Below are 10,771 nucleotides of genomic sequence, written 5' to 3' on the forward strand. Positions count from 1 at the left end.
CCATACATAACTCATTCATAAGCCATACATAACTCATTCATAAGCCATACATAACTCATTCATAAGCCATACATAACTCATTCACAAGCAGTGGTTTGTGAATTGATTGGTGTTGTGTTTGTCTCTCCCCAGCCACTTGTCTACAGAAGTGTCTGAATGGAGGAGAGTGTGTTGGCCATAACACTTGCCACTGTCCTCCAGGCTGGCAGGGCATGCTATGCCAAGTCCGTAAGTACGCCTACATACGCGAGCCTGCTCGTACACACACACACTTACTTCCTCCCCGAAGAGAGTGGTGTGTTTAGGTTAACTATCTGAAATCATCTGTTAATTGCCTCCCACCAACCTAGGTCTCCTGTGGAGAGTGGAACTGTCTCTGTGATAAGTGTTCTGTCTCCTCCCCTGATATGTGTGTCTAGCGTAGGCCAGGTCTCTACTTAAATTACATTGTTAGGTGTAGACCAGAGGCGGCTGGTAGAGGAGGCTGGTGGGAGGAGCTATAGGAGGACGGGCTCATTGTAATGTCTGGAAGTCAAACCTGTGGTTTCCATATGTGTTTGATCCCGTTCCATTGATCCCATTCCAGCCATTACAATGAGCCCATCCTCCTATAGCTCCTCCCACCAGCCTCCTCTGGTGTTGACTCCTGAGACCAGTTCTACACAGTCCTGGGCTGGTTTATGATGCCAATGAGAAACTGATTTAGACAGTGGTTATTCCCCCCAAAGTTACCGCTGATAAAAATCTTTATTGACGTTTATTTTATTCATGTATTTATTTTCTAAGGGGGAAGATCAGCTTTAATAATGCAGATAGATTGTGGCTTTCATCAATGTAATTGTCTGCATCATTTCCAATCCCCCACATATTTTGGGGGGAAATATATATGTATATTTATTTTCAAATATATTTTCCTTTATTATTTTCCCCTAACCCTACCACCCCTCCCCTAATTGGAGAAAACTAATAAACAATAACACTTAGGCTTCTACTTCCAGCTTTTACATACTATATACATTTTATGGACACGCAATACTTCTCTTTTATTGACGTTTCTTGCCAGTTTCATATGTCTCTAAAACGTCCCTCGTCAGCCCACTCTCACCACCACCATGCTTAAGAACTTTTATCACCTGGTCCACGTTAACCACGTTAACAACCAGCTGTGTGTTTGTTACACACACAAACGCTAACAGCTACATCTCATCAGAGCGTCACTAATAGTTCCTGCATAAGCTCGTTCAGCATCCCAGCATTAACCAGCCAATACGTGACTTTGAAGAATGACTCGGGAGTCACGAGAGAAGTACTTAACTCCCTTTAAAGTGAAGTCACCGTCCGTAAAGATGATTAATCATTTCTGTTTACTCTGCCTCAGCCCTATTTAGTTATTTCTATCAAACCACTAATAGCTGTAAGTAAATCTCCCAAATATACGGCGCAATAAAATCTATAAACTCAGAACAAGAAGCAGAGAGAATTCAGTCCACACAGGGGTATTCAAGTGTATAATAAAGTCATTTCTGTCATAAATTCAAAGGCAGACTCCGTCACAGTGTACGCATTTAGCTATGCATGGTAATGATTCAGAGGTTTGATGGGATGATTATGGTAACTGTGTTGTCATGGCTCCATTTTGGCCCCTCTTTGGGACTTACCCAGAATCCTCAGGGTGGTAATATGAGTAGAGAGAGATTAGTGTCAGCTCTGTCGTTATGATGGTGTCGTTATTAGGATGCGAGGCTGATTTAGGACTTCACCTGCTGCCTCTCTCTCTCTCTCACTTTCTCTCTTCTCTGCATTGTGATTCTCATTTCAAATTTGTCATTCCCACATTGTGATTTCTCTATCATTTCTACAGCACTCTGTGAACAGAAGTGTCTTTATGGGAGCCGCTGTATCCGCCCTAATGTATGTGCCTGCAGGAAAGGGTATTCAGGGGTCCTGTGTTCCCATAAGGTAAGTAGATACATCACCCCAACACATACTGTGACTGGAATCAAGAGAGGAATTGGGAATATAATTTGAAAGCTGAGCACCAGGCTTACGCCTAAAAGTCAGAAATCTCTTATTGATGGGGGGCTTTTCCAGCTTTTTGCATTTGCTGGTGCATTTCAAGACTGTGTGGATGCACGGTGGAATAAGTGTGGCCAAAATATGTGTGGTGTTTTTCAGCTCCCAATTCCACGAGGCTAATGGAGGACTGGGAGCTATGTACTGAAGAAGCTGGGCTGAAACAAGACAATGAAACTCCTAATGGAACCCCCACACTGAATATTAGGATGCTCAATGCTCACGGCTTTTGTTTCTTCAAAATAATTTGTAATATATGGCACAATTCCAAAGATTAGGATCTGTACATGACCAATGTATGTATAATTTTTGTATAATTTTTTTTCTTAGAACTAATAATACTGTATTTTATCTATTAAAGTCTGGCTTTTAAAAAAAATATTAAAACAAAGCAAAAAACTGTCCTTTATACTGTGGAACAAACTCATCAAGTTTGCAGTTTACGATCAAACTAAAAACTCACTTGGAATTGTTATTTATTGGTTGTCTGATGTTTTATAATTTCACACTGTTGTATATATCATCAAATAGGTTTTGTATTACTCACAAATAAAACGCAGGCAATGTATGATATTAAAGTCCATTTGTTATGTACAATACATAGTCTTGATCCTCATTCTGCGTACAATCGTTTCTTAAAATGGGAGAAGAAATGCGGTTTGTGTAATGTCTATATTATTTAAACAGAGAGTCGCCATTGAGATCAGGGTGTCTTTCGCAAAGGAGCCCTGCACATACAAATCATAGACCAAACAAATGAAAATCAGAAAACAAACAAAAATACAGCGCAAGAAACAATCAAGAAAACAGCCAGATTAGTCAGCAAATTGTTCCCCAATCAATATTGACATTTTCCCAAGCGGCATCAGAGCGTCCAATTGCAGTCTATTTTGCAGTTGGTTCCAGTAATGAGGTGCATTAAAACTAAAACCTAATTAAAACTAAAACCTAATTCGGTGTAGCACTGAGGAATCTCAAGAGTTAACCAACCATGTGACCGGGTTTGGTATCTCATGTTTTTTTTAAATATATATATACATTAACAACAAAGTTAGGTAAAATGGAAGCTTGTCTAGTAGGAATTTGTGAACAAATAGGGAGTAATAAATTGATCTATGGGACTTTAATGAGGACTAGCCGACCTTTTGATACAGGATGCAGCGGTGAGTATTAAACGAATGGGGCTATGGTAGACGACATCCAAAGGTTTAAGAGTAGTGGCTTCTGCAATCTGATAAATGGTGTCATCGTAATCAAGAACTGGCAAGAAGGTCGACTGTACAACCTGCTTCCTGCTATTTAGGGAGAGGCAAGATCTATTTCTAAAAAAGAAGTCTACTTTAAATCTTAGCTTTTGAACGAGCTCGTCCGTATGTTTCTTTAAGCAATAACACTTGGTCAATCCAAAAACCCGATCAACGGGAGAACCGTCCAATGAATAAATATGTAGTCCATCTGAAACATTCTTGTGAGAACTAGAGAACAACATATGTTTAGTCTTGCCCGCAATAAGTACACATTTTAAGACGACCAGGGCTTTCTGTAAGGTAACAAGGTCAGATTGCAGCTCTAACATACAAAAGGTGTGATGGGTGCGCACTTTGCAGCTTTTTTGTACCTACACACTGAAGAAGGCTGCAAAGCCATAATGTATGTGTGGGCTATCCCTGATTCAGTGAAAATAATGAAAGAAAATAAGTCAGCTTAATGCTACATCTTTTTGAATGCGTACCGTCGTATCTTTTGCTTGTCTCAATTCACGGGTTTTACACACCAGCCAAGCTTCTGGGAGAGCGCGATGGTCCCCTTTTGCTTTGTGCAGCTCTAAAAAAAAGCCTGGTCAACAGTTGGGGCAATGACGTATAAACTCAGCAAAAAAAGAAACGTCCCTTTTTCAGGACCCTGTCTTTCAAAGATAATCTTCTATCCAGATCTTCATAGTAAAGGGTTTAAACACTGTTTCCCATGCTTGTTCAATGAACCATAAACAATTAATGAACATGCACCTGTGGAACTGTCGTTAAGACACTAACAGCTTACAGACAGTAGGCAATTAAGGTCACAGTTATGAAAATTTAGGACACTAGAGCCCTTTCTACTGACTCTGAAAAACACCAAAAGAAAGATACCCAGGGTCCCTGCTCATCTGTGTGAACGTGCCTTAGGCATGCTGCAAGGAGGCATGAGGACTGCAGATGTGGCCAGGGCAATAAATTACAATGTCCGTACTGTGAGACGCCTAAGACAGCGCTACAGGGAGACAGGTTGGACAGCTGATCGTCCTCGCAGTGGCAGACCACGTGTAACAACACCTGCACAGGATCGGTACATCCAAACATCACACCTGCGGGACAGGTACAGGATGGCAACAACAACTGCCTGAGTTACACCAGGAACGCACAATCCCTCCATCAGTGCTCAGACTGTCCGCAATAGGCTGAGAGAGGCTTGACTGAGGGCTTGTAGGCCTGTTGTAAGGTAGGTCCTCACCAGACATCACCGGCAACAACGCAGCCTATGGGTACAAACCCACCATCGTTGGACCAGACAGGACTGGCAAAAAATGCTCTTCACTGACGAGTCACGGTTTTGTCTCACCAGTGGTGATGGTCGGATTCACGTTTATCGTTGAAGGAATGAGCTTTACACCGAGGCCTGTACTCTGGAGCGGGTTCAATTTGGAGGTTGAGGGTCCGTCATGGTCTGGGGCGGTGTGTCACAGCATCATCGGACTGAGCTTGTTGTCATTGCAGGTAATCTCAATGCTGTGCGTTACATGGAAGACCCTTCCTCCCTCATGTGGTACCCTTCCTGCAGGCTCATCCTGACATGATCCTCCAGCATGACAATGCCACCAGCCATACTGCTCGTTCTGTGAGTGATTTCCTGCAAGACAGGAATGTCAGTGTTCTGCCATGGCCAGCAAAGAGCCCGGATCTCAATCCCGTTGAGCACGTCTGGGACCTGTTGGATCGGAGGGTGAGGGCTAGGGCCATTCCCCCCAGAAATGTCCAGGAACTTGCAGGTGCCTTGCTGGAAGAGTGAGATAACATCTCACAGCAAGAACTGGCAAATCTGGTGCAGTCCATGAGGAGGAGATGCACTGCAGTACTTAATGCAGCTGGTGGCCACACCAGATACTGACTGTTACTTTTGACCCCCCCCCCTTTTATCCAGGGACACATTATTCAATTTCTGTTTGTCACATGTTTGTGGAACTTGTTCAGTTTATGTCTCCATTGTTGAATCTTGTTATGTTCATACAAATATTTACACATGTTAAGTTTGCTGAAAATAAACGCAGTTGATAGTGAGAGGACGTTTATTTTTTTGCTGAGTTTATAACAGTGTTGTTTACATACAGATGAATATTACAAGTTTTAACAGATATACCATTATTATTTATATAAATAGTAAAGAGTACAGGTCCCAGTACTGACCCCTGGGGTACACCTTTTGTAATATCCATGAACAATTTATGATCAAATACGTGCATACCAAACCATTTATAAATGAGCCCCCTGGTAATTATGCAGTGAAGGAGTTAGGAGGACAGGGGTTAGAGGGATGCCTACCTAGCCCAGGGGCCACAGACGTTCACTGTGTGAGTCACTGGAGGTGGAGGATGAGGAGGAAATGAGGATTAACAGATAAAACCATCACCAAACTGCATCACCTCTGAGCCAATTATGACAGGCTATTCTGCTCTGGCAGCCTTTTGTCTTTGGTTTTCAAATCTCATTAAAATCAGTCTTAGTTGCCCTGTTTGAGCTCAGTAGGATTAGTCTTTTTGCAAGTCAGTTGATGTTTGTGTAGCTTTGTTCTAATCCCCCGTACTCTGCATACTGGCAGCTAATTCTAGTTCAACCCAAGCAAGCAGCCTCTGCTTTTGAAATAGTGTTCAGAATAATTCTGTGGCAACCTCACCAACTCCTGGATGGTAAATATCACGGGAAAGCCTGAGATCCACCCTCAGTGATTGTCTCTCACGGTTAAAACTTTGAGAAGCGAAACAAACTTTGTTAGGGAAATGACTGTTGTATTCTCTCCTGTTTATCCCTCACAAGATGCTGAAAGATATTAGTTTATGGTAATGTGTTTATTTTGGAATAACGGAATTGCTCACATCAAATAAAAACGCTGTTCATTTTGTCACGGCAATGACAATGTATCTTCCTTTCCAACAAATTCAGTTACAACCTTCATTTACCTTTCTGTGTCTGTCTGAATGTCTCTGTCAGATCCTCAAAAGCTGCACCATTGAGAGCATCTTGACTGGCTGCATCACCACTCGGTACGACAACTGCAAGGCACCCGACTGCAAGGCGCTACAGAGGGTGGTGAGTACGGCCCAGTACAACACTGGGGCTGAGCTCCCTGCCATCCATACCAGGTGGTGTCAGAGGAAGGCCCAAAATATTGTCAAAGACTCCAGCCACCCAAGCCATAGACTGTTCTCTCTGCAACCGCACGGCAAGTAATACCAGTGCACCAAGTTTGGAACCAACAGAACCGTGAACAGCTTCTACCCCCAAGCCATAAGCCTGCTAAACAAGACTGCTAAATAGCTAATCAAATCGGTGCCTGGACTATCTGCATTCACCCTATGTACACATACTGGACTCTACCCACACACTCACACATACTTACAGTAAAACCCCAACACACACATACACACACACACACTACATACGCCCACACGCACATAACATGCGTACACATGCATACTGACGCCACACTCACTCACACACACACACACACACACACACACACACACACACACACACACACACACACACACACACACACACACACACACACACACACACACACACACACACACACACACACACACACACACACACACACACACACACACACACACACACTAAACACATACACTGCTGCTACTGTCTGTTATCTATCCTGTTGCCTAGTCACTTTACCCCTACCTATATATACATAGCTACCTCAATTACCTCTTACCCCTGCACATCGACTCTGTACTCGTACTGCCTGTAAATAGCCATGTTATTTTTACTCGTTATTGTTATTCGTTCTTCACTGTGTATATATTCCTTGTGTCACTATTTTTTTTATTTTCTTTATGTTTAACTCTGCATTGTTGGAAAATGACCCGTAAATTAGCATTTCACTGTTAGTCTACACATGTTGTTTACAACGCATGTGACAAATACAAATGTATTTTATTTTATTCTCTCTCTCTCTGTATGTCTCTCTCTCTCTTTTCACCCTGTCCTTTGTTAGTCCCCAGGCTCATTGTATGATCTTTCTAAACCCTCCATAGTTACCAATAAAGTGTGCCTGTACACATCTATGGGTGGTAATCAAAGTAATTTGGATAGTGCAAAGTTCCCCAATGTTGCATAATGGTCCAGAAGAAAAGGGGAGAAGCAGCTGCTAATGTTACCCTACTAAATGAAAGAAGAAGCTGAGCTACACCTAACTACACCCCTCTTTTAGCACAGACAGACAAGCATGTAGACCTGCACCTTGTTCCTCTCCTCTCTCAGCCCCCTCCTCTCCTCTCCCTCTCTTTCCTCCTCTCTCTCCCACCTATCGTTCCCTCTCCTCTCGCCCTTCTCCCTCTGTCAGCGGTGTTAGTGACAGAGCTGCTACGTCAAACATGTCACGCACTTGTCACTAGTAAGTCTCCAATGTGCTGTCACACACACACAGTCCACACACGGCTGACACAGCTCCGTTCCTGTGGATGTATGCCGGTGCCCACCTACACAAAGAAAGGCTGTCAAAAGTACTTCTGTCAAAATGGCTCATAGTAATTCCACACCAGTGCTATATTGCCATCTAGTGGTGACATGCAGTCTATTGCTATATAACCCGTAGTGTAGACCTGAAATACCAAAACAACAACTTTGACAAAGGACATGCAAATCAACTCCGCTAATGTTTTATATTTTCATTTCCACAATATATGGTTGCATTGATTAGCTCAGTTGGCCCTTTGAAATCATTCAAACCTATTGATATGTAATTGCTGTGGGTATAATTCTCTTTTCACACAACTTCCATTGCTCTCAGGAACACTAAAACTATTGTTGGTATCGTGATGAAAATCTTGGTACGATGATCTTAAAGTTGACTGAAGTAACACTATATAAGTGACTTGTACGTTCACAGATATTTATATCAAGGCTAAAGATGGCACAAGTTATGGGGGGACTGCCATGGGGTGGAGGAACAGCTGGAGGGTGACTGATACACCTGGACTATTCACTCACGGTCCTGGTCGGAGAGCACTGAAGCTGGTGTCATGACTGTAAGACCAAGGAGTAATTCCTTCACTGGGGTTTGAACTGTGTTTGAATTTGAGTTCTGAGAGTTGTTGACATGCTGTAACGAAGTAGCACTTCCCCCGAAACACTTCCCCAAATAATACGGACAGGATTTCTGGGAACACACATCCTATTGTGAAACTATGCAACATGTTCTAAATATCAGTCATTTGACTGACACAGTGGCCTAGCGTAAACCGGAGGAATGTTTTCACTGTCAAGATTTGCATTATCATCTTTTCGTGACCTTTGGTGACCTTTGCACAGCGTGCAATAAAAGTTTGTGCGAATGTGTGTATGTTGTTGAGGCTAGTTAGACCGGCGTTTGAATCAGCGGGAGAAGATGAAAGACTTCCAGGAAGCAGGAGATAAGAAAATGAAGGTTATTGATGGAGGGAGTAGAGAGTCACAGCACGACCATGTGTTTACATGGGCTGAGAGTGGGAGAAGGTTAATGTAGTGCATCTGCACTGTCACACTGTCACACCCTGACCCCTCAATGCTTGCAGACCTGAAGGGGCTGGATAAGTATAAGCAGTGTAATGGTCAAGCTTCCACCATATTGCTTCCACCTTACAGATCTGCAAACATGGAAGGGTTAGGGGTCAAGAGGCAGGGGTTAGGAGCAAAGTGGGAGTGTTCTGGCTCTCTGTGGGGGGTTATATATATAAACCTCAAGCACCCAAAGAACCACGACCAGTGGCTTCTCCTCTCCAGCCTCCACCTGTCTTTCCTTTTCCAGAGGCCACATGCATGGTGACCGGGCCCAGAAAGGATCCGTTATTCAAGAAATGGCATGATGCTCTGCCAAGGGGATGGCGTGAGCCCAGTTAGCGCAGGATCCCCGCACCCCCAGTCACCGGATCACACGGCGGCAGCTGGTCCCAGGTGCTATTTTCACTCTGCATTTATAAAGCAGTCGCCATGAAACAGACACAGGAGCAGAACCAGTCCCAGACCCCAACTCAGACATCCAGCCAGGTCCACCATGAAGTCCACAGGGAGCGAACAGTGTGCCGTGCCGGACGGTTTCCCCTCCGACCTGGACGAGCTGGATAGCGGAAGCGAGGAGAGCTCCGACAACAAGTCGACGGGCAGCGGCTGTAGCCCCCAGGGAGGGGGCCGGGAGGGGGCCAGGCAGAGGGAGAGGGGGTGCAGCAGGCGTCTGCAGGGCGTTAGCAAACAGAGGCAGGCAGCCAACGCGCGGGAGCGGGACCGGACCCACAGCGTGAACACGGCCTTCACCGCGCTGCGCACCCTCATTCCCACAGAACCAGCCGACAGGAAACTGTCCAAAATCGAGACGCTGCGCCTGGCGTCCAGCTACATCTCCCACCTTGCCAACGTGCTGCTGCTGGGGGACGAGTGTTTGGATGGACAGCCCTGTCTCGGGTACCACAGCATCTTGCAGAGCAGCACCAACATCAACAGCAGCAGCCCCCCACTCAGGCCCATATGCACTTTCTGTCTCAGTAACCAGAGGAAAACGGTGAGTCCTCAAAATAAATCAGTATATATTGGTTGACAGGCTGTGGGTTATCATAGAAGGCTGCATGTAATCTCTATAAAATAAAATGGATGGGATTTAGATAATGGGTCAGTACTTTATTTAAGATTGGAGCAATTCCATAACAGCCATCCCAATCAATAGTATTTCAACGGTTTTATTTTCAATGTAAACTACTACAATGTCTCTACCCTCACAGCTCAGAGATGGAGGAAAGCACACAGCCATCTGACATGGGCACGCACTACTGTCAAGACAAGGATGCAACAAGGATGCATACCAAGTCACACGGATGTTTACACGTACCTACGAGTGGGGGAAAAAACGATATAACTTTGTACATATTTTTGCAAAATCTTAGGACAACCCCCCACTGAAATGCGCTTTCCGTTCACTACATGTGCGTCTTTTCCACCGTGTTTTGGTAAAATTGTAACTCGAGCGCAATGTGTAAGTTTCCACCTGGCAGTGGGCTATTTCGGTATCAGAAATAGTAAGCCCTAGTGTAGCGCTCCTAAAAAACAGTCTCGCCTCCCCCATGCAGCCAGTCACGTGGTTGTAACCCAAGCCTAGGCCATGCAGCGGTTCGTCAGTGGAGTAGTGGACTGGTTGGCTTGTCTCCTGACTGACTCATCTTTTGCCAACTGAGGAGAGGGTGCTGTGCTTGACAATTATGAATTCTAACTGCCATTCAAGCTCAATTCAATAGTCCCAAATATACTTTGGTAGTAGTAATATTTAAATTCATTTTAACCAGGATAGTACACTTAGTAAATGAGTATAAGCCAATTCTTTCGAGGGAGTCTTAATTTAAATGGGGTAGGCAAAACAACAATATACAAAATATAAAATGTGCTTAAATCCAAATATGAAG

General features: G+C 44.1%; 2 protein-coding genes across 4 annotated transcripts in view; both read left to right on the forward strand.

Moving 5' to 3' along the window:
* LOC139532192 (von Willebrand factor D and EGF domain-containing protein) overlaps positions 1-2,672 on the forward strand; it is a 48,295-nt gene extending 45,623 nt beyond the window's left edge. For all 3 annotated transcript variants that reach the window (XM_071329494.1, XM_071329496.1, XM_071329495.1), the window contains 3 exons: positions 133-228; positions 1,862-1,959; positions 2,176-2,672. In XM_071329494.1, coding sequence (XP_071185595.1) covers positions 133-228; positions 1,862-1,959; positions 2,176-2,196 — 215 coding nt within the window. In that variant the 3' untranslated portion in view covers positions 2,197-2,672. The remainder of the gene's footprint in view (positions 1-132; positions 229-1,861; positions 1,960-2,175) is intronic.
* Positions 2,673-9,290: 6,618 nt separating this feature from the next.
* LOC139532144 (basic helix-loop-helix transcription factor scleraxis) lies at positions 9,291-10,260 on the forward strand. Its single transcript, XM_071329357.1, has 2 exons — positions 9,291-9,879; positions 10,097-10,260. Exons 1-2 carry the CDS (start codon positions 9,379-9,381, stop codon positions 10,127-10,129), a joined length of 534 nt encoding a protein of 177 aa, XP_071185458.1. The 5' UTR covers positions 9,291-9,378; the 3' UTR covers positions 10,130-10,260.
* The last annotated feature ends 511 nt before the right edge of the window (positions 10,261-10,771 follow it).

Source organism: Salvelinus alpinus, chromosome 10 (assembly GCF_045679555.1).
Source record: "Salvelinus alpinus chromosome 10, SLU_Salpinus.1, whole genome shotgun sequence".
NCBI lineage: Eukaryota > Metazoa > Chordata > Actinopteri > Salmoniformes > Salmonidae > Salvelinus > Salvelinus alpinus.

Bases quoted from the DNA above. Each gene is read 5' to 3' on its own strand.
- LOC139532144 (XM_071329357.1), top strand. From the start codon at position 9,379: ATGAAGTCCACAGGGAGCGAACAGTGTGCCGTGCCGGACGGTTTCCCC. The intron at 9,880-10,096 runs GTGAGTCCTCAA...CTACCCTCACAG, and splicing joins TCAGTAACCAGAGGAAAACG to CTCAGAGATGGAGGAAAGCA.